This window comes from Poecilia reticulata, linkage group LG6 (assembly GCF_000633615.1).
Source record: "Poecilia reticulata strain Guanapo linkage group LG6, Guppy_female_1.0+MT, whole genome shotgun sequence".
In the NCBI taxonomy this organism is placed as follows: Eukaryota; Metazoa; Chordata; class Actinopteri; order Cyprinodontiformes; family Poeciliidae; genus Poecilia; species Poecilia reticulata.
Genome location: NC_024336.1, coordinates 22259890 through 22282088, shown reverse-complemented (window position 1 = coordinate 22282088; position 22199 = coordinate 22259890). Strand labels below are relative to the sequence as shown.

General features: G+C 38.6%; 2 protein-coding genes across 2 annotated transcripts; both read right to left on the bottom strand.

Annotated features, from left to right (window-relative positions):
* Positions 1-1006: 1006 nt before the first annotated feature.
* Positions 1007-8655, bottom strand: adm2b (adrenomedullin 2b). Its single transcript, XM_008412440.2, has 2 exons — positions 8297-8655; positions 1007-2519 (listed from the first exon to the last, which is right to left on the bottom strand). The coding sequence occupies exons 1-2, from the start codon at positions 8386-8388 to the stop codon at positions 2120-2122; spliced, it is 492 nt and encodes a 163-aa protein (XP_008410662.1). The 5' UTR covers positions 8389-8655; the 3' UTR covers positions 1007-2119.
* A 3357-nt stretch (positions 8656-12012) lies between these two features.
* On the bottom strand, positions 12013-18954 carry LOC103466678 (MOB kinase activator 2). Its single transcript, XM_008412442.2, has 5 exons — positions 17093-18954; positions 14580-14719; positions 14401-14497; positions 13476-13600; positions 12013-13387 (listed from the first exon to the last, which is right to left on the bottom strand). The coding sequence occupies exons 1-5, from the start codon at positions 17173-17175 to the stop codon at positions 13149-13151; spliced, it is 684 nt and encodes a 227-aa protein (XP_008410664.1). The 5' UTR covers positions 17176-18954; the 3' UTR covers positions 12013-13148.
* Between the last annotated feature and the right edge of the window lie 3245 nt (positions 18955-22199).

The following is a 22199-nucleotide window of genomic DNA, read 5'->3' as shown; positions in this document are numbered from 1 at the left end:
AACTACTGCAAAAAGGACTAACTCCCACTCTGTTACAGTTTCCAGTCTGTACTTTGATACATCCACTGTCCTCTGTTAGTTCTGAAAGTTAAGACAACCTTCAGTCTCTGCTAAGAAATCTGCAGACAGATCCTGGATTAGCAGCATTCATTTTAGTTGATTGAGTTGTGAGCGTTTGGAGTGAGGGGTCAGTGTGGCCAGAGGTTGGCCTCGCTGCTAAAGCTGCTTGTTTGCACATGGAGATTAAAGTGCTTTTTGGAGATTAGCACTGAGCTCACTCAAGTTCAGACAGCAGGAACGATATTGATGCTGAAAGCTGAGGTTAGGCAGACAGCTAAGTTTGAGAAAATAGTCTGCTGACAAAATGTTGTTAAACTTATTGAAAAACCCACACGATTGTAGTATTTATATTTACTTTATATATTTGTATATACTTTATGTACTTTATGTATTTATATTTACTCTAAAAGGACATTAAGATAAGGCAAGTTTTGTCATCTAATTGATTATAGTGTATGCTCCTAGTGTTTTCTGTTCCAAATATAGTTAATGATTGATAACTTCCGAAAAATATGTAGTTATCACAGTTCAATGTCATTGGATTACCTCAAGCTTCTAAACAGACAAACTAAATCTATGAATTCATAAAATAGTGAATGATTATTGCTGTTTTAGGCTGCACAGTGGCGCAGTTGGTAGAGCTGTTGCCTTGCCGCAAGAAGGTTCTGGGTTCGATTCCGAGCCCCGGTCTTTCTGCATGGAGTTTGCATGTTCTCCCTGTGCATGCGTGGGTTTTSTCCGGGTTCTCCGGTTTCCTCCCACAGTCCAAAAACATGACTATCAGGTTAATTGGCCTCTCCAAATTGCCCCTAGGTGTGAGTGTGTGTGTGCATGGTTGTCTGTCCTGTGTGTCTCTGTGTTGCCCTGCGACAGACTGGCGACCTGTCCAGGGTGACCCCGCCTCTCGCCTGGTACGCTAGCTGGAGATAGGCACCAGCMCCTCCTGACCCCACTGAGGGACAAGGGTGTAAGAAAATGGATGGATGGATGGATGGATGGATATTGCTGTTTTATATTTCAGTCATCACTAAAATTGGAGCCATACTTTGTCACTTGAACGTTATGCTGAATTAAAAGATAAGACTCTTAACTCATTGTACAAATGTGCTCAAAAGATTTTGTTCGGAAAAAGTTGACACCTGCAGATCTTTGATTTTGGAGAATATCCTTTCCATCATTTTAATTTTTTTTGAGGTAGGAGTTCTGCTCTGAAAGCAGAAGTGTTCAATTTGAATAAAATCTCTGTAATATTAGTTTTATTAAACTATTAAAACTGTTGTGGTTTACTGTGTTTAGACCCAAACTTAAGTTAGAGTTTTGTCATTAGACCTCTCTTGCAGGGTGGGGATTTTGGATTTCTGCAAATGCTCAATCCCAAATGACTGATCGGTATCACAAAAAAATCTCTGCATGGACGAGTCTCGACTGGCCATCGCATACCACGGCTGATTTATAAACCATAAATCTGTCTCAACTTGTCATGAAAAACACAATTTATTATAAAATGGAACAATAAACTGTGAGTGTCCCCGGTCTTTGAATCAAGACTGGACACTTCTGGCTGGATCAGGCGTTGCCTCTCCAATTTCTCCTTTCTTTAGCTGCTAAATCCTAAAATTATGTGAAGCTGGGGTTTCCTATCTCATCAATGATTTCCTGCCACTTCCCCTCATCATTGAGAAAGAAAAATCACAAAGCATATGTGGCACACCACCAGTTGGCTCTTTTTCTCTCAGGAACTTTTTAAGAATTTATAGATTTAGTCCTTAGGCCATATTTACCCTTTGTTTGTTTGACATCTAACTCTGTTTGACATCTAGCTCTCTCACAGCATTTTTATTTTCTTTATAAATGCTGTAACAGTCACAGATCTAAAGAAATTCCTCAGTGAGAACAGTGCTATCAAAAAATCAATGAAAATTACTGTTAGAACCATTAAAAAAAAGCTCTAAATGGATAGGGTAAACATCAGCGTCAAGTTTTCCATCTGTGGTCCAATGGAAATGAATGATTTAGAAAGGTTGAATGTCCCAGTACGCCTCTGGTTGGAGGTGTGATGCTAGCCGTAGCTGTGGGGGCTGCGGGGGTTGATGGGGGAAAAGTCCTCCCTGCCGTTCTGTCCAATTAGCTGGTAGAGTCGGTGGCTCAGGTTCTGCACCTGACAGGTGCCAAGAACGCACCCCACCCTCATCAGATGGCCATGGCCCCTTGAACCTCCACTCTTGGCATGACGACGACCCCGTGACCCTCGCTGCCACACCGGTTCCACCGGCAGCGCGTTACTGTTTCCATGAAGAAGCATGTCAGACAACTTTGATGATGCGTCTCTGTGCAGTGGGGCCCTTCCAGTGTGTTGTGTGTCTTCCTGTGGGATTTGATTACTGCTGGCAGCAGAAAGATCAGACACACCAGGTGGGGTGTTGGGGTAAGACGCTGTATTGATTCTGGGTTCACCTATCCTGAAAAAAGAGGAAATAATACAGAAGACGTTTTAAATATAGTTTTTTTTTTCTTTACAAATGGGAAATGCATTTTTTGCAATCCTTTATATATAAAAAAAGACCTAATTTACTATTTCACTGCATTCTAGTTCTACCAAAACTATAAAGAGAGACAGTACCAACAAAAACAATTCACAATTGAGAATAATTTTTTTGACTAAGCTTGCCATAGAATGCTTTCAAATCACATGTCCAGTAGGCTGGTCAACTAGGTCTCTAAATTGTTGCTCTAAGACAACATTTATTTCAGACTTCCTCCTTCATTTAGTCAGATTTCCTAAAAACTTGCATCTCACATTCAAGCAGAGTCTTTGTTGTCACCACTCTCTCCTTGGTTGTACATTATGTTTTGCGTTGATGCCTGATTTCAGTTCTCCATAAGTGATGCCATTATTCTTCCTAACTTTCTGCTGTGGCATTTTTTGACTTGTGTATGCACATTACCATAAACGTGAAAGACAGCAATTGTTCCCATCATGAGATTGTAAATTTGATCTTTTTCTCCAGGCAGTGAAACATAAAAATAGTGGAGGAGAAGAAATATCGAAAGGACCTTGACTGGTTTCAAACTTGCCTCACAGAGTAATCGCTTTGTGATTGTTGTGTTCTTTAAAACCCTTTCAGTGCCTACACTTTTGACCCTGCAGAGCAGACCTGCTAAATAATATTTTTTCTTTTTGTTTCCTTGGTAATTTCTTAGTTAATAGTTGAAATTTCCTTGAGTCTCAAATATGGGCCAGCAACCCCTGACGTTTGCTCCCCTTGCTGCACCCAACCAGATTGGAGTGGTTCAAACCGACAGACCTGAGAAGCAGCTGATGCTACTGTTTGCTCTGTTATCAGCACAGCTTAAAGAAAATATTATTTTGAGTTAATCAACGACAGCATGCAGCTGATGCATCTCAGGGGAGCACAGAGGGAGAGGACAGGGAAGTTACAGCCATGGATAGACGTTATAGACGTTGCAGAGAGGCTCCAACACTGATCCCCACATGTGTCTTTAAAGCCCTCATTTTCCCACCTCCATGCTGACTTGCAAAGTTTTTGTCTTCAGTCATCACAATGGTCCTTTTTTTCTTTTTCTTTTGACGTTCAAGAGTTCAAATGCAGAAAAGTCATATGACCCTAGAGATTATGCAACAGCCAGTATACATGAGGAAAAATAGCAGGTCACATTGTAATGACAATGCAAAGTTGATTATTGTTACAAACGTTATGTGCGTTTGAACCAAGACAGTGGAATTCATGTGTATTGGTAAAATATGCGTACAATTAATTTCATTTTAAACATACAGCTCAATTTCACAGCAAGCATCTCAGGAGAGTTTACAAAAAATAAATTTCAACCCGATCACGTACGCATTATAATTGATCCTAGTTTTTAAAGTGCACTAAGCTCAGTTTATCATTAAAATTACTTTAAAATTTTTTCTGAGGAAACCCAGCAGATTGCATCAAGTCATTATAGCAGCATTCACTCCTCCTGGACGAACACATAGCAACAGTGGACAGTGACTTGGGTTGTAGTAATCTCATATGTGTAGCGACAGTGGAGGGGAAAAACTCCCTGTTAACAGGAAGAAACCTCCAGAAGAAGCTGGCTCAGTACGAGCGGTTTGAGAAGACACGACAGTATGGACCAAAAATACAGAATACTTGATTTAGGAGAATATTCAATATATCCCTTTAACATGTACATATTTTTTCATTTTACATCAAACTGCTGTTTATTTCTGTGCAATTTTATGTGACTGAAAAACACAAAGTAGCACCAGAAACAGAAGTAAAGTAAAATAAAATATTTCATGGTTTTCTGCTTGTTAGCCACTCTTACTCTCATGCCTTTGTACATGGAACCAACTGCCTTCAGAAATCACTTAATAGTGTCCTCCTACATGTGGTTTAATCTCAATATAAAAACGAGTAGTTAAAAATAAAAAAAGAAACATTAATAATTAGCTAAAAAAATAGATAGAATAGAAATAGTTCAGATGTCAATTCAAAAGCCAAAGATAAGATCTGAGTATATATCGTATATATTGTGAGAGATAATACTGGTTTAACTGGTTTAACTTTGATTGTATGTGTGTTATAATCCTGAAGGCAAACCATTTTTTCTTGTTCTCAACTATCCTTATTTAAAGAATGAAAACATATAAAATATGCATGTCTCTGGTAAAACCCATTACTTGATCACCTTGTTTATTTTTTATTTTGGGGGGGGGCACTACAATTTTTTTTATTACAAATGAATAAATGCTTCTTTATCCGATTATTTTTTAACCTTGAAACAAAATTGTAAAATGATTGCTAAAGATTTTTTTAATTTGTTTGTTTGCTGTGAAAAGTGGGCTAGAAAACAGTTAGTTATCCAACAACTAATCCTAACTGGTTTTCTCATCATTCCTCTGGCTGGACACCGGGCCCATCACTGCCAGCACTGTGTGTGTTACTGGTAAAAGCAGTTTTAAATGGTTTTAAATAGGTGCTCAATGGATAATACACACCCAATTCCATTTCTTATTAATTGATTATATAGTTAAATTGCACATAAATGTAAAAAATACCCTCACTTTACACAAACTATGGTATTATTTAAATGTATCAGAAATATGTATATTTTCTTTCCACCCATCTGAAACACTCATCCACCCAGAGCAATTATGTGGTTAAGCAATCACTTGTCTGTGTATCATGGGAGTTCTATTTGTTCTTTGGAGTTATGTAAGTTCAAATTAAATAAAGTTGGTCCAAATTTATTGTGTGTACAGGGTTATGCATAAGTTGTAAAAGAATAAAGTTAGCCAAAAGAAATGAAAGGTAATGATTTTACCACAAACAAATGAAAGAAAACTTTGTTTCTGAATGCTCACTTTTGAGTTTGTGGGAAACATTGTGTTCTCCAGGATAAGTGAAGCGCTATTAACGTCACGAGTTTGACCTCATTATTTTTGATGAACACATCGTCTTGATCCTTTGATCTGTCTACGCACATCATAAGTTCTGTTTATTCTTTTTTGTCTAGAAACATTATTTTGTTTGAGGCACAAAACAAACTGAGTTGTCCGGGTGTAAAAAACTTTCTTTAAAGTGCAAAATGATACGGGACTGGGGTGTTTAGGAGAACCGAAGCTCTTGAACAAAAGGCAAAACAAGCCACACACAAATGTAATAATGCAAGTGCTCATGATTTTAAATGTCCATTTAAGAATTTGCCACTTGACAAAAAGGAAGCGAGCATCAGGTATCTTACCTAGATCTGCAGTGTAACATTGCTGGTTAGAACCACAGCAGAAAGTCAATGTGAATGTTGCCAGATTTATACAGGTTTTGAATTACAGTTATTGTCACAATAGCAACCATTCACTACTGTGGGGATTGGATTTAGAAAGTAAGACTTTTATGTCCCTCGTTTGTGTCACCATGCACTTTTCCTGACTTCCTCATCCTTTAAGGACTAATCACTGTACATATCTTCACTTTGTGAATTCAAAACATTAGATGACGACTTTGCTAACACCAGTTTGTCCACCTCAGGTGGATGTGGTGCTGTACAAGTTTGGCATTCCAAACATGCGGTAATGTTATAACTTTTTTGTTTTCTAAATTTGGATAGCTCCCACATATAAACAGCACCGTGGCAAATTATTAAAATAAAATAAAATAAAAACTAAATAAGTTTTAAATTCCTGCTTGACTCTCAGAGCAGCATTTTATTTGGGAAGCATTTATTTGAGACACATCAATCTCAGGAAAGTCAGAAAATGAAATGATTCAGCATATTGTAGCGGAAAAAACTCAAGCCAGTTGCCAATCATTTCTGCAAGTTTAGCACATTGACTTTCATGACACACCCTACATGTAGAAATAGAAACCAAGTGAAGCAGATGGGATATATTTGAGACTCCACAGGGCTTTGTTGGTAAGTTAAACGTTGAAGTTCATGACAACTAGAAAATCACTGAATAAGTTTAGGTTGTTGTAAAGACATATCTTCTTCTTCCCTGCTAAAAATAAAAACATCCACCACTTCACCACTTCGAATGATCAAAAATAATCTCACTTCCTCTCCTTTCTGTGTGCATTTTGTGACAAATGATGTGAACCAGCGAGGAGACAGAGATCAAAATGAGCTTCACCAAAATTTCTCCCAGGGTCCAACACAGCAAGAGATTGTCCACAAAACGAGCACACATCAGCATGCTCACACATCTCCCTTCCTCAACTCCTTGAAACTTTTTTAGCACAGGCAAAACTTTGAGTCTCCATCAGATTCCTGCTGTTTCATAATAAGGTCCTCCTTTTCTCTCTCAGTCTACCAGCTTCTTGTTCTCTTTTGGCATTTTGGATAAGTGGCAGTGTGATGTAATATCAGCCCGAGTTGAATAACTGTCAGATGTTTTTTTTTCTCCTCTACCCCCAGAGTTTTGCTGTTAAGGTTAAACTAATTTACTTTGAATTGTCCTGCCTGACTTCCACATTTTCTTGCTCTTTGTGGTTATATTGTTGTAGATGCCCTCATTGCTACTGCCAGGGTGAAGCTTGGCCCCTCGGTATGTGAATGTATTCCTGTCCCAAATCCCACTAAATCACCCTCACCTCCATCTCAGCCTCCTGCTGCAGAGACGAATAACCTCGTTCTATTGGTGGACCCTTTTCCCACATAAATGAATGCCAAAAAGCTCTAATGGACTTCATTTTTCACCAACTGCTGCTCTAAACTACAATCATGAGTTTTTTACCTTTTCAAGGGGATATTTCATGTATTTTCCAGGTACATAGTGCCATTTTCAAGCAGAAATCAAGTAACTTTGTCACCTAAATTTCTTGTAAAAATGTTGTACAAACATGACCAGAAATCTGACTTCCTAATTTGATGACTTGAAATTGGGTCTCTGTCTCTTTAAGACGCTGCTACTCTTTCCGACATTCTGCTTTGAGCATGTCGTGACAACCATGCTTCTCATTATGTCACTAACAATCGCTCTTAGGAACGTCGGACTGAGAAGTTTGTATGATGAGCTCAGCAGACGCTCAGCTCCATCAGGTGTTTGCTAATTGCTGCTGCCGCTAGTCTGATGGTGCTGAGTGAAGCAGGAAAGGGAAGCTCTGTGAAGTAACAGCATGTCTACAAACTGCAGCTCCAAGAAGGGGCTTTGTACAAATAGGCGGCGTTTAGCAAGCGTTTAGGCACCCCCTTAATGGCTGCCAGGGGAGAAAGAAGCATTCCTCAATCATGCATGAAAAAAATCAAAGCAACACTCTTTGGGTATGTTTTTGACAAAGAAATAATATTAAAGCACGATGTAAAGCTCAAAAAAGACTATTTGACATAATACCTCCCTTTTAACTCTAATTCTAAAAGTTCAGACAGTGTTTCATGCTATAGGTCTAAAAAAATAAATAAATACAACAAAATGAAAAAAGTGGATATTTTATCATTTTATTATTATTTTATTACTATTATTACAATTATTAAGCAACACCTATCATCTTATGATGAATGCCCTGCTGCTTTTGCTGGTGTTAAAAGTTCATAGTAATCTTGTTACATAAGATCTGTTCTTTTCCAAAGTCCAATTCCATTATAATTAGCTTTGTGTTGAACACAAAACAAGACTTCAGCAAATAAAAAAAAGCATGATTTGTGTGTATTTGCTGTTTTTTTGTGTGTGAGTGCCAAAACAGTAATCTGAATTATTCTGAGCTTGTGATTGAAGAAAGCAGAGGGTTACCTGTGCCTGTGAACTCTCAGACCCCGGGACTGGATCTCCAGAGGCAGGAGGCTGAGCAGCAAGCACAGCCACACCAGAGGGAGGCCTCTCATGGCAGCAGAGAGGGGCGAACCTTCCTGTAGGAGGCAGATCTCAGTAGAGCCAGGTAGGATCAAAAATTAGATTTTTTTTTTTAAATAACAGAGAAAACAGCTGTGAGCAACAGCTGAGTTAAAGCAAAATTGTAGATTAAAAGTCCTATCTAACAGGCAAAGAGTTCCAGATTGACTTTAACGAAGGCCAGCATCATCAGGCGTGTCTGCTGCGTCCTCTGAGCACTGGTCTGTTTATCTGACGTGAGAAGTCAGTACTTGATTGGAGTGCTCTTTGGGAACAACTGGAGGGTTTCTCATTTATAAAGCCACTCTGGAGAAGCAGGAGGAGGAGGAAGGAGGAGGAGGGAAGCTTATTCTCTTTCCTCCTCAACAACCAAAACCTCCAATAACCTAATTAAACTCCCCTTAAAGCTCCAGTCTTCTCATGTGATAGTGGTTGGAGCAGAAAACCGTGTGTTGCACTGCGTGTACATTTGTAAGCCTGAGTAACAGGACCCCTGAAGATTGCTTAGGGGATCTAAAGTTAGATTTTATGTCATAACTCATTTGGCGTCACAATGCAACGGGAAGATAATAGTGTGATGGAAAAACTCGTCAGATGTGCTTCAACTAAACTAATCCATTTTAAAATTAGGCTTAACGCTTATATATCTTTCATTAATAAGCATATTCTGATAATTAAACACATGTAAGACCTTTTTCAAATTCAAACAAAATGAAGAATAAAATAAAAAGATATGAAAAATGTAACTAAAGTGCTGCAGAAGAATAGAGTTAAAAATGAAAGTCTATTCGTAGAAAGAAAGGCTTAAAATCTTCTGAGGATTGTTGAAAACTGCCTTTTTTTATTGAGATATAACTCAATAAATGTACATTTTTTAAATGAGGTCTTAATTGTTATGAATACATATCTGGAATGAATTCTCTAATAAATAACATGTTGTACCACAAGTGTAAAAAAAGTAAGATGTTCGTATACCTCATGCCTTTTTACAATGTTTTTTCCGTAGAGGACGGACATTTTGACATTTATAAGGTCAGCAGCAAAAGTTGACATTTAACTGCTGTCCTCAATGTGTTTCAGAGCAAATAAAATTGAATGAAGTCATTTCAAGCAAATCCATTCCCGAAACCTCTTCATTTAAAACATTTTCAATATTTTAAGAATATTTTATTCACTGCTTTGTAACTTTCTCCTGCTGAGCAACGTAAGTCCAGCAGCACTGGGATTTAGTTTGGTAAGACCAGCTCCCAGCTGATGATGTTTTCAGATGATCTGTTTGTCACTCACATGCACCTAACCTGCAGACTCACGTGCAACTAAGGAAAAAATGCTCTTACACATTAGAACAGCAAAGAAGGTTTTAGCTTTGCATGGACTGATTGTGATGAACAAAGAGTTCAGCTCTGAGGCAACCTACGATTCTTGTTTTATGAGCTTCAGACATGAAAGGTCTGAAGAGATTCAGAATTAGTAAAGAAGTAAAGAAAGTAAGTGACCTGTAGAGGTACTACAGTAGTCCAAGCATCCACTGCAGTGAAACTGTTCTCAGATTTTTTTTTTTTTTTTTTTACCATGAAAGAACTTTTCTTTTCTACGAAGAAGGACACAGATGAGAACATCAGAGTCTGAGTCTAATTAAAGGACTCTTCTGTATTTTTGAGGTGGCTTCAGTTCTTAATTAAAGGACTGTGCGGTGAGAGCACTCCTGTATGTGACTCAGCAGTTTGCGGAATTAAAGTCCGAGCTCAGTTTGCAGCCTCGACTCAGTCCAGCATGTGCATTAACACATCTTCAACCTGCCTAGAGAACAAGCCTCGGAGTGTGTGTGACTGCAGGTGTGTGCGGTCACACACACTCCAGGCAACACACATGTATCCTCTCTCCCTCTCTGAGTCCTTTGCAGATAAAACACCTTGCAAGATTCAGTTTTCATTACTTGTGTCTGCTCGACAACTCAGACTGAAATCAAAGACTGTGCTTTAGATATCTTTGTTCGCTCCATTTTTAATTTAACCTTTTCACTATTTTTGCCCTGGTTTTCTTCTCATGCCTATAATGCCAGCAACGTTTTATCCCTGAGATAGGATGAAAGAGAAACTTAATAAATTAAAGCTTCTACATGTGGATTTTGCTTAACCCCTGCATCACCACAGCATCTCCGAAAATAATGTTTTAATAAATAGATAAAACTATGAACTCTGACCACTAGGAGCTGCTAAAATGCCTCTGATGCGATGACTTTTGTGGACTATAAGCCAGCCATAAGCCACCATGTAGGCTGTATTTACAGTTGATGTAATGTTTTGTGTGTTTAAAATCATCATGACTAATGTAAAAAAGGGGTTGAAACATTAATCTTTATGTCATTAATCAATATAATGTATTACACTTAATGATTTGAGTTACAAGACCCATCGACTTGTGACCAGTGGCTAAAAGAAATGCTCTCTATATCACATCATATTTATATCTCAGAAATTCTGGTTGCTCTGATTGTTGGGGGTACTAATTGTTGTGCATCTGGAAACTTTGTGAAAAAAAAAAATAACGTGATTATTTTTTTCTAACTTAAATTGATGGTGGGCCAGCTGCTAAAAACAATACGAATTCATTGTGAAGCTATTGTACATCTTTACCAGGGGTGCCAACAAATGTGAACACCGTAAGATGAATCACCCCAGTGAACGTTACATTGTGACATGAACTCCAGAATAAAACAACAATTATGTTGCATATGTCAAATATAAGTAGACAATGAGTGCTCAGTGCAGCAGAACCAGACAGAGCATGCAGAAATTAATTCATAACACCAGAATGATAGGTGGCGTTTCTTTAAAATATGTTAAAATGTAATTGATTGTCTCAATTTTTGCCATGGGTTTGACTGCTTGGTTTAATTAATCGATTTCATTCAATGACTTGTTTTGGAGGTTGCAGCTGCATGGCTTTGGTCGCCCCTTAGTGGTGATATAAGGAATTACAAGATGACCAGCTAAAAAATGTGCAAACTCTTGTCTTTTATTGTTAAAAGAGCAATCATGCTCATGTTCACCTTTTTGCGATATATATATATTTTTACTTTTCACGTGTTTGAAAGCGTTGTGATTAAAACATATATTGTTAGTTAGAAAAGAAAACTGATGCATTCCGATTGGTAGGATGATCAACTGCAAGTTATATGCAAAAAAAACAAAACAAAAAACAAACAAACAAAATAGTTGCAACTAAAATTGTTATACTGTTATAAATGGCTACATTACATTTTTAAAAAGGCTGCGGTAAATTAATTACAAATACTAAAATTATAATATCCCTGGTAGTATTGCACAGCTTAAAACACTGATGTAATAAATAATACACTTACTAGCCTCTTTAATAGGTATACTCCTTTTCCATATATAACTGATTTATATCTCAATGGTACAAATTCAACAAGGTGCAACAATTATTGAGATTTTTTTTTCATATTGCACAACAGAATCAAGAAATTGCAGCAGACTTGTCAGTGAAATGGAGAATGGTGAAATGTGCATTTCACCATTCTCCAAATGGTGGATAAGAACCTCAACGGAGTACAGTGAACTTAAGCTTTTCTTTCTTTGATATGATGACAATAATTTGTTTCCAGAAATCACATTTCTTTTATTTTGCATTCTTACAAAGTATTTTTTTTCATAAACTGAATTCATGCAAGGAATCAACATGTTACCTGTGGTAAACAGTAACAGTCTATGAATAACGATTTACCACAGATAAGATATACAACATAAATGTCTTTAACTTACAGTTATGCTTAAGTTTATTTTGCAAGATAACAACTAAGCAACAACATATTTTTTCAAATCTTTTTTTTTTTTTTTTAGTGGCAGAGACAGGATAAAATATGCATGATGGTTGCAAATAATTTCTTTAAGCTCTATCACAAAAGAGAAAAATTTTTTTTTTGAAAAAGTTGATAAGAGCTTGAAAGATTCCCCCATTGTGGGGCAATAAAGGAATTTCTATTTTATTTATGGGATCTTGGTAATGAATCAGGGTTGGATACTGAAATGTCTCAATAAACAGGATAAAATGGTTTGTGCACAGTTGCATAAAAGATGGATGGCACCACTTTGCATTGTTTTTATGCTAAAATCCAAAATCTCAAATTAAAGAAACAAAAAGGGAGCAAAAATAATTAAAAAAAATCAGGTATCCTCCAGTTTACAACACCAAACTGTTATAAGTCCAAAATTTCACATAATAATTTCTTTTAATAAAAAGCATTCAGTCGCTCATCATGTCACACAATCTTTTCTCACAAATATTTATACAAAGATTGAGCAGAACCTTAATCTGCAGAGATGAACGTTTATAGCAACTACATCCACACTTCACTCTTGTGGGACCTCAAGAATCCTAGTACAGCAACATCTCCATTTGGCTGGCCAAGGTCAACTCTTGAAGTAACATTTAAGTTGAATCTTACATGAAAAAAGGTGTGGATGACGACAATAAAATAATGAACAGTTATGCTAAAAACCAACATGCAATATAGATTTAATGATAAAAAAACAATAACTGAATAACTGAGCTCCCAACTGGAAGCATAACTCTCATATCATCTTGGCATTTTACATCTTCCAGACTTGTCTTTAAAAAAAAAATTAAAAAATAAATCTAAGCTATGACATATATTGGAGTTCTACAAAGAAGAGTCTGATATTACAGACTGCAACCAATAAATAAGCAACAGTAGGGAAAGTTGAGCGTTTCATCCGTGCCGCTCCAGAGCAGTAATAAGGTCCTGCAGAGGCTTCATGTCTTCAGGCTCCAGCAGCGAGTGCTGCTGGCAGAAAAGAGTCAGGTGGGAGAAAAGAGTGTTGAGGTGTGGGTGCAGGTCCAGAGCGAGGACCTCACTGTAGTGAGACCAGTAAATGTGAGCCAGGGTCCTTAAAAGCAGCAGGAAGACCTTCTGGACCAGGAAGATGAATCCCGTTGGAAACGTTGCACCTGAAGTAAAGAAAAGAAGCAAAGATATTAAGTTCCAGCTGGATGAAGACGTGTGGCAGAGCAACATAAAGATATTAGTGCGAGCTACCTGCTTTAGTGGGGAACACGTCTTCGTCAGTCAGAAGCTCTTGAATGTATGACATGGCGTAGTCAAAGTATAGTGGAGCAGAGCATTTCAGTTTCCTGCCGTGGTCATCAGTCCAAAAGTAGACCCTGGAAAAGGGAACAAAGACCCTCATGAGGAAGTGACATATTGTGTCAGATGGCTCCTTCTTCCCATTGAAATGATGCTAAGTTACACAATATATTGAATCACAGTATCTAAATACTCCATTCAGTTCAGACTGTCTGAACTGAAGACCTCTAAATCCAGGCGTTATTGGTTTGTTCCCTAGATCACATTTCAAGTGTTGTTTTTGGACAATTAGACAATTTAATGTTAAATTGATTTAAACACTAGGGGTTGCTTTGTTGTGATTAAGTTTTTTTTTTTTTAATCATCCTATAAGAGCTTACAGAACTTTTTGCTGGATACCTTTTAGTAAACAATTTTGTTCTGGTCATTTTATATGCACATGGTTCATTATTCTGTCCCCAGAGAATATTCACAACCACTACAAACAACATGTTGGAGCCGCTAGGCGCTAACATCTTTAACTCTCTGGTATTTAAATAAATCCTGTTCAATCGTAATGCGAGCAAGGTAGAATGCTTCACACTTTTTGATTCTTTGAAAGAATCAAACATTCACTTTAAGCAAAAATAGACATGTACTAGAAAGGGAAAGATATTCCCTTTATCTGTATAGTTACAGTTTAAGATACATTTCAAAATGTTTTTTTTCCCGTAATTTGTTACTGCCCTTCATAGCTAATTATTTTTACTCTTTTCTTGTGTTATTTTGCCCTTAAAACCTCTAGAATTTGAACATAACTATCTTTGTATGCACCTTGTCATGTAATTTTCACCTTTAGCCGCCCTACATGGCTGCAGTGCAATGCTCAGTAACTTACATGTTGCCTGGTCCACAGGCGGTTGGGCAAGTGCTGGGAGTGCAGAACTCTGACAGAGCGCTGGAGAACAGGTTTATGTGCTTGAAAAAAGCCACAGCTGAAACACAACAGACATGAATACCAGTAGCCATGTTTTTCCTGGTACCTATTGTGGAACACAAACATCAGCTGATACTCACTGTTGCTGGCCAGCCACTCTKCTTTGTCCATGCCAGGCGGCAATGATATGAGGGCAAACATGTTGGCATCTGTGATCCTCTGGCAAGCGTTTTGCCGCTGCAGATACGGACACTCCTCCTGGTTATTGTTGTTGATTCCGCTTGGGAAGACGGCATAAAGTTAATGAAGCGCAGGAACAAAATTAGAAAGGCTGCAGAATGGGGAAATACAGCCCCGTAAAACTACCAATGGGCTTGGGGGATTAATTATTCCTCCTGCAGTTTGGAGATAATGCACTCGTCTGTCTTGAGCCTTTTGTTGCTGGCTCACACATCAGGACAAACATAAAAAATACTGCAAAAACAGCAATACTTCAGCAGTTAATGCAATAAAGCCAATCAAATCAGGGCTGTGGTAATTACTGCTAATGAGGCCGACCGCTGCAGTGGTCAGGGTTGCAGAGAAAGCAAGTGGACGGAGTAAAGCTGTGAGGCTTTGCACCACTTCCCAGTTACATGTGTCGAGGATGATATTGGGACATGTTTGGAGTTACTGCAGGGAATGCTTTATGCAAATGTCAATGTATTCTGGAAAGTCAAACATGGCAACGTAATTTGACTATTTAAAACAGGGTGATAGGTTTGACTGCTCTGTTGAAAGTCAACACTTTTCCCTGAAACATTGGTGGGGAATTTAAGTTTTTTTTTTTTTTTTAAGCAATAGTAATCCAAAAAGTGTGTCTCAAAATCAGATTGGATGGAGAGCATCTGTAAATTACCATTTGAAGTCATGTCACAGATTGTATGGATTTAAGGCTGAACTAATTCTAATATAATTCTAATATAATTTCATAAAGGATAGGTTTTTGGAATGCATGATTTGTGGTTATACTGTAAATGATTTCCTCACCAGAGGTCTCTTTGCATTTGCTTTACACTCATATTCAGATGATAAATGAGCAGCGAGATCTCAAAAACAGATGTTTTTTTTGACCTAGCCCTACTTTGAACTGGCACATCACTTTATCCCTGACCTGGAGATGAATAAAGGAGATGGGGCATATGAAAAGGAAATAAATCACAATAGGGAGAGAAGAAACACAAGGTTAGGGAGGAATGAAACAAATAACAAAAATAAGGAGTGAAATAAAAGGAGGACGCGTGCCAGGAAGACAGGAAGGAAACACAGGAATAACGCACAAAAGGAAATTATGGGAAGTAGGATGAAAGAAAATGAGACATAAAGACATGAAGAATGGAAGGAGGCCCACCACAACAAGACCTACTAAAGGCAACAAGATGGGTAGGAAGAACAATAGGCAGGAAGGAAGGAGTATAGCAGGAAGAAAAAAAATATAGAAAAGAAGGGAAACAGAAACAATCTACCGGTAACATTCTTAGGCTATGTAGGAGCCCTGAATTATGTTTAATTAAGTGACTCCTGCTAGCAATTTATTGAAGYTCAATTTAAAGGTATCAAAGTAATGGTGGCTAAATAAATACAAGCTACATTTTCTGATTTTAATTGTAAAAACAAAAACGACACCATGTTTTTAGTCTTTCCTCCACTTCACAATAATACATTGTGTTGATCTCTTACATCAAATTCTTCAAAAAATACATTGAAGATTTGTGGTTGTAAAGTGACAAAACGTGGGAAAAGTTCAGCTTAAAAACTTTAGTGTTTCTAAAGTACAGTGAACAACGCAGCTGCCATGCAGTTTTCAAATGTCCACACAGGCAGCAGCTGAAGGTTTACACAGAGTGACCTTGCCTATTCTGATAAGGAAAACACTGTTCTCTGTATGAGGTTTCACTCCTCCCTCCCTCCGGTCTGGTGTAAATATGTGTGAGAGAGAGGTGTGGCTGGGGAGAGACAATTTGTTTAATGGTTCGAACAGGAGGTTTTTGTCTAAAAAGGTACAAGTACTGGGGTTAATAGCGACAGTGAAGAATGTAAACATTTGCTATGTGTGGCACAGTAGCACAAATCCAAGCCAAACTCCTCTAATGTCCACAGGAACTTCTTATACTAACATCCTGCTCTTCTGCAGCTTCACGGCGTTAACTCAATTACCAGCCTCCTGGCWGCCAGGAGGCTGCGCACACAAGCACAATGAACCCGGAGGCCATTCGTAGCGTTATGTTTGTGTGTAAACAGACTTGTTTTTGGCCATCTGGTCACCTTTCTGTCAGCCGTGGGGCTGAAGTTAATGTTCTTTAGCATAGACGGTAAGCTGGAAAATTAGGAGCAACCAACATGCGTTACTGGTGTAAGAGAAACCCACAATCACTGATGGCATCACACAAATATGTAACACACACACACACACACACAGATATTTAGTTTTTGTCTGGAGGGCATTCCTCTGAACCATGTGTAGTCAGGTTTCTGTAATAGTTTCAGTTTGTTCAACATTTGGATTCATAAGAGAAGATCAAGACAACAGCAGAAACAGAAAAAGACAGACAGAGAGAGAGAGCGCAAGAAAGGACATTTATTTAAATGCAAACCATGAAGTAATGCAACTTACAGTTTCTCATTGTGGATGTCAGACGGCTGAGGAGTCTTGGTGTCCACCTTTGTAGCCGAGGGGTAACTGTGGCAGCCCCCCATGGCGTAAAGCTAAGAGCAGAGCTGTTTGCTGAGCCAGCCCCACTTTTCCATCCCAAACACACTAACCCACACACTCCTGCACACTGTGGGCAGCATACGTAAAGTCCAGCTCCAACACAAACATACCTCAGCAGCTTGCGAACAGGCTCACATAACTCTCTCACACACACACACACCAAATAAATCCCTTCTTCAAGATGTTTCCCAAATTACAGTTGGAGTTCAGGCAAAATGACGCTTTCCAGCTGTCTCTTTCCGTTTTTGTTTTTTTCTTTTTTTTGCTCCACTTCTCCAGTGTCAGTGTGTTTATGTCTCCTTTGTCTGGAGTCCCACACCCAGCAGGCTCCTCCTTCTCTTCTCTCTTGGTTCGAAGCAGACAGGCAGGTTTCTCTACAACCCATAAAAGTACAAAACAACTCCGCCTTCCTCCCCACCCGCTCGCTTCACATGAGTGGACGCTACACAGATGGAACAGCCAGGTACAGATGACAAACTAATAGTGCAAAAGTTTTGCCAAAACAAATAAATCTTTGGAAAAGTGCGGGAGAGAAGAAGAGCGTAAAGAAGCAGCTGGGGAAGCTGGATGTGGGATTGATATATTTGCGAGAGTTATGTAGGAATGCGATGACAAGCAGTGGAATGGAGACACACACCCGCGAATGATATCTAGATAAGATTACAAGATGAAAATAGCCAATACGAGATGTGCAGGAGCACAGGAAAGGGGTCTGAAATAAATGAGGCAGCTTTATGATGGAGATGATATGAGGGTGTAGCACAAATGTGGATGAGACGCAACCAAATCCACCTGAGCCTGAAGTAAACAAGAATATGGGAGTCCTGTTCTCCACATCCTGGCTTTGTTTGCTTTGTGAATGAGACAACAGGCCCCGAGTGGTGAGTGAGACAAACGGACGCTCAAGTTTCTTCCTTTTTTTTTTTTTTTGACATGTTTATTAGGTTCATATCTGAATGTACAGGCTAAATAGACGACAGGTAACAGACACGATACTCCCAAAGGAAAATAAAGAAGAAAAGAAAAAAAAACAAAAAAACACCAGCATCAGTTCACTTTACAAAAAAAGGCATTTAACACGGCTGTCTTTGCCAACACTTTCCCCAACATACACACACACACGCACACAGATTCAAAAATAAGCTAGAGTGCGAGAAAAACTCTAAAATGGCCTAAAAACTATATAATGCCTTGCAAAAGTGTTCATATTTCTTGAACTTTTATCATGCTGTAAAAATCTGAAAACCATAGAAGGCATTGGTTCTCATCCTCTATTATTTTTTCCAACTTGTAAACTAAGAGAAGTCAACAATTGCTGCCTTAAAGAAAGCCACTGTTAAAAGTCTTGCTTCTCGTTTGCTACATGCCATACAGGGCACACAGCAAACATGTGGAGCAAAGTCTTCTGGTCAGCAGAGGAAAAAAGCTGAACTCATAGGCCAATATTACAAACTATCACTGAACACAACATCAACATCTTAAACTATGGTGGTGGCAGTGTCATGCTGTGTGGATGTTTGTCTTTGTTGGGAACAGAAAAGTTGGTCAACGGAAATAAGAAGATGGATTAATCTAAATACAATTTTTGTGGGAGCTGAAGACTTGGAACGGAGGTGGATGTTTGTCTTCTGACAGGATAACAACTCAAGACATATCAATCTCTTTATTCAGACACAATTATGGTCCATAAACAGACAAAACAAGAATAAAAAGAAGAAAATAATAATAATAATAAAAATATATAATGAAATAATAAATCACCGGCTGCACAGTGGCGCAATTGGTAGAGCTGTTGCCTTGCAGCAAGAAGGTTCTGGGTTCGATTCCCAGCCCTGGGTCTTTCTGCATGGAGTTTGCATGTTCTCCCTGTGCATGCCTGGGTTTTCTCCAGGTACTCCGGTTTCCTCCCACAGTCCAAAAACATGACTGTCAGGTTAATTGGCCTCTCCAAATTGTCCCTAGGTGTGAGTGTGTGTGCATGGTTGTTTGTCCTGTGTCTCTGTGTTGCCCTGCGACAGACTGGCRMCCTGTCCAGGGTGAACCCGCCTCTCGCCCGGTACGTTAGCTGGAGATAGGCACCAGCACCCCTCCCGACCCCACTGAGGGACAAGGGTGTAAGAAAATGGATGGATGGATGGATGGATGGATGGATGGATGGATGGATAATCAATCACTGACATATAAACTAATGCACCAATGATTCTACAAACTGGAGAAGAACCTCACTGAGCTTTGAACAGGATTGGTCAAAGTCTGAATGATGCCGTTTTCAGAGTTGGTTAATCTACACATACATCTGTGCATAATGTTTTGAAGCACAGCAGTGTAAGTTGGTACATTGGCATTCACAAACATCTGACTGGCACTACACCATCGGGGCACCCTAAGCAGCATCCTCATGCCATCATTATAAGCGACCTGAAGTTTATTTATACTGCTTTTCCTGTAACCCTGCCAAAGGTGGGCTGTATACATTTGAGTACAGTATGCTTTAAAAAGTGCAAATTTGACAGATGGTGAGCACATGGAGAACCTCCGAAGAAGAATATTAGCTTGTACATATTGAGTACAACGCTGCCTGTAAATGTCTTTATCATCAGACAGGTCAGCGGTGATGTAATGTCAGGGTGAAGTCAGGAAAAGATTATTTAGTGTCTTCTTTGCTCTTAACAATCATGATGTTGCTCTTTTTTGCATTGTATTTAATGTCATGCTGTAACCCACACTCAGAGCAAACCCTTAGCAGTTGCTGCAGACCAGAACTATATGGACAGAATATCACAAGATCGTCAGCGTACATCAGGTGGTTGATGGTTCCATTACCAACCCGACAGCCAGTCCTACATTCATTCAGCATCTTAGATAATTCATCCATATACAGGTTAAAAAGGCAAGGAGATAAAATGCTGCCTTGTCACACACCATTACCCACATAAAAAGAAGATGATACAGAGTTTCCCCATGTTACAGACATATTCTGGTGAGCATACCATACACTAATATTCTTAATAAATATTTCGGAACTCAATTTATGAAACAATTTGTCATGATTAACATGATCAAATGCTTTTGAAGCATCTATAAAACACAAAAATTGTGGTATTATGTCTCTTGTATAAATCTAAGATTTCTTAGAGAGCAAAAATGCACATATTAGTGCCAAGTTTAGGTTTAAAACCAAACTGATTATCAGATGTGGCTAGAAACATCTTGATTCAGCTTAACAGAACCTTCTCCAAAACTTTTGATAAGGTGCTGGCCAGAGCTATGGGCTGATAGTTGTCTTTGCCATTTATTTTACCAGCCCTATCTTTTACAATAGGTACTAAAATCACATACAACATAGAGTTTGGTAAAATTCCATGAATTAAAAACCCGGTGAAACAAATAGCCAACAAAGGAAAAATGTTCCTACTTGCAAATTTTAAGTGCTCAGTAGATATCTTGTCCACACCATATGCCTTATTATTTTTCAACTTCTTAACAATATCACCAACTTCTTGTGAAGAAATAACATCTTTATGCATACCGATGTTCTCTATCACAAAGGGATTGCACTTCCTACAATTAAACAGCTCATAATAGTGTTTCTTCCATAAATTAATAATTTTGTCTGGTCCAGTTACACCATCAATCTTCGTTGGCAAGGATGCTTTTAGATTGTTAACTCTTATTTCTTTCCAAAATTCAGAAGGACTGTCGAGTTGTAATTTTCTTGCTAGTGACTCTGATTTAAGCACATTTCCATTCCTCTTAATAAAGCGTAAGGCATATTTAAAGCTAGCATTTGCTCTCTTCTTGTAGTCAAATACAGGACCATGTTTAGGTTTGCCTGATTCAGCCCACAGTTTGAAAGCCCTTCTGGCCTCTACATGAAGCTCTTTAGCATAATCGTTCCATCCTGGCTTTGCTTTATGTTTTTTAGTTTTATTCAAAGACCTGCCTGAAATAAGAAGGGATTCTACAACCTTCTCATATAGTGAGCACAGCTCTTTGCCATGTTGTTCATTTTTACAGTTTATGTCTAAACATGTAACTGCACTTTTTGGTAAAACAATATCATTCAACAGGATTTCAGAGTGGATGCGGAACAAATTGAGATCTTGCTCAGTCAAATTGTCTCAATATATATTGTCTTCTTGTGTATCATTATTCATGGGCAAAAGGTCTGGTAAATTGCCCAAAAGGGAATATGATCAGATGTTGCAAATTCATAATTAATCCTGATGGTCTCTAAAGAGTCATGTGCATCTTCAGTGGTCTAACCATGATGTTGTGTGCAACGCTTCACTGATGTAAGTGTAGCTGTCAACAGGCAAAAGTATACTGCTAGAGAGAATCAACTCATTGGTGGAACAAAACTGTTTTAGGTGATTAGCAAACAAGGATTTACAATCTGTCACATCAGCATTCATATCACCCACAATGAAAAAACAAGTGGATGGATTGTCCTGGATAAATGACACAACATATGCCAGCCTATTAAGATATTCATCTTCATTCTCTGGATTTTCGTAAGGTGTATATATATTCAATTTAATGAACTTTTTATTTCCAAAACTGTAGATTCACCTGCACCATAAAACTTTTTATGCAGGGAGTCGAGTCTTTCTAGGTCCTGCTTGGGTAGAAAAGTTTCTTGGACGCACAGTACGTCACACATTTCCAGAAGTTTATCCACCACAAGACGACGTGATTTGTCCGCCTCTATATGTCCAACACGCAATCCACGCACATTGTATGATACTATATTAATGTTCATTTATGTATGACGGATTTCCGTGCTATAACACGATTTCTCTCGTGAGGCGCCAGATGTAATCGCAGGTACATGGCGTTGTAACTCAGCCTCACTCCCTGGTCCGGAGGCCCCGCTGTCCGTTTTAGCTCTGGGTTTACGCGCCTCACAATAGCGCGTACGACCCACTCTGGCCAGAGTTGTGGGTCGTACATTTCAGACACTACCTTACACTCTGCCGTGACCTGGAAAGAGCTAAATCTCTTATGC

Bases quoted from the DNA above. Each gene is read 5' to 3' on its own strand.
- adm2b (XM_008412440.2), bottom strand. From the start codon at position 8,388: ATGAGAGGCCTCCCTCTGGTGTGGCTGTGCTTGCTGCTCAGCCTCCTG. The intron at 2,520-8,296 runs GTAACCCTCTGC...CTCTTTTTTCAG, and splicing joins CTGAGAGTTCACAGGCACAG to GATAGGTGAACCCAGAATCA.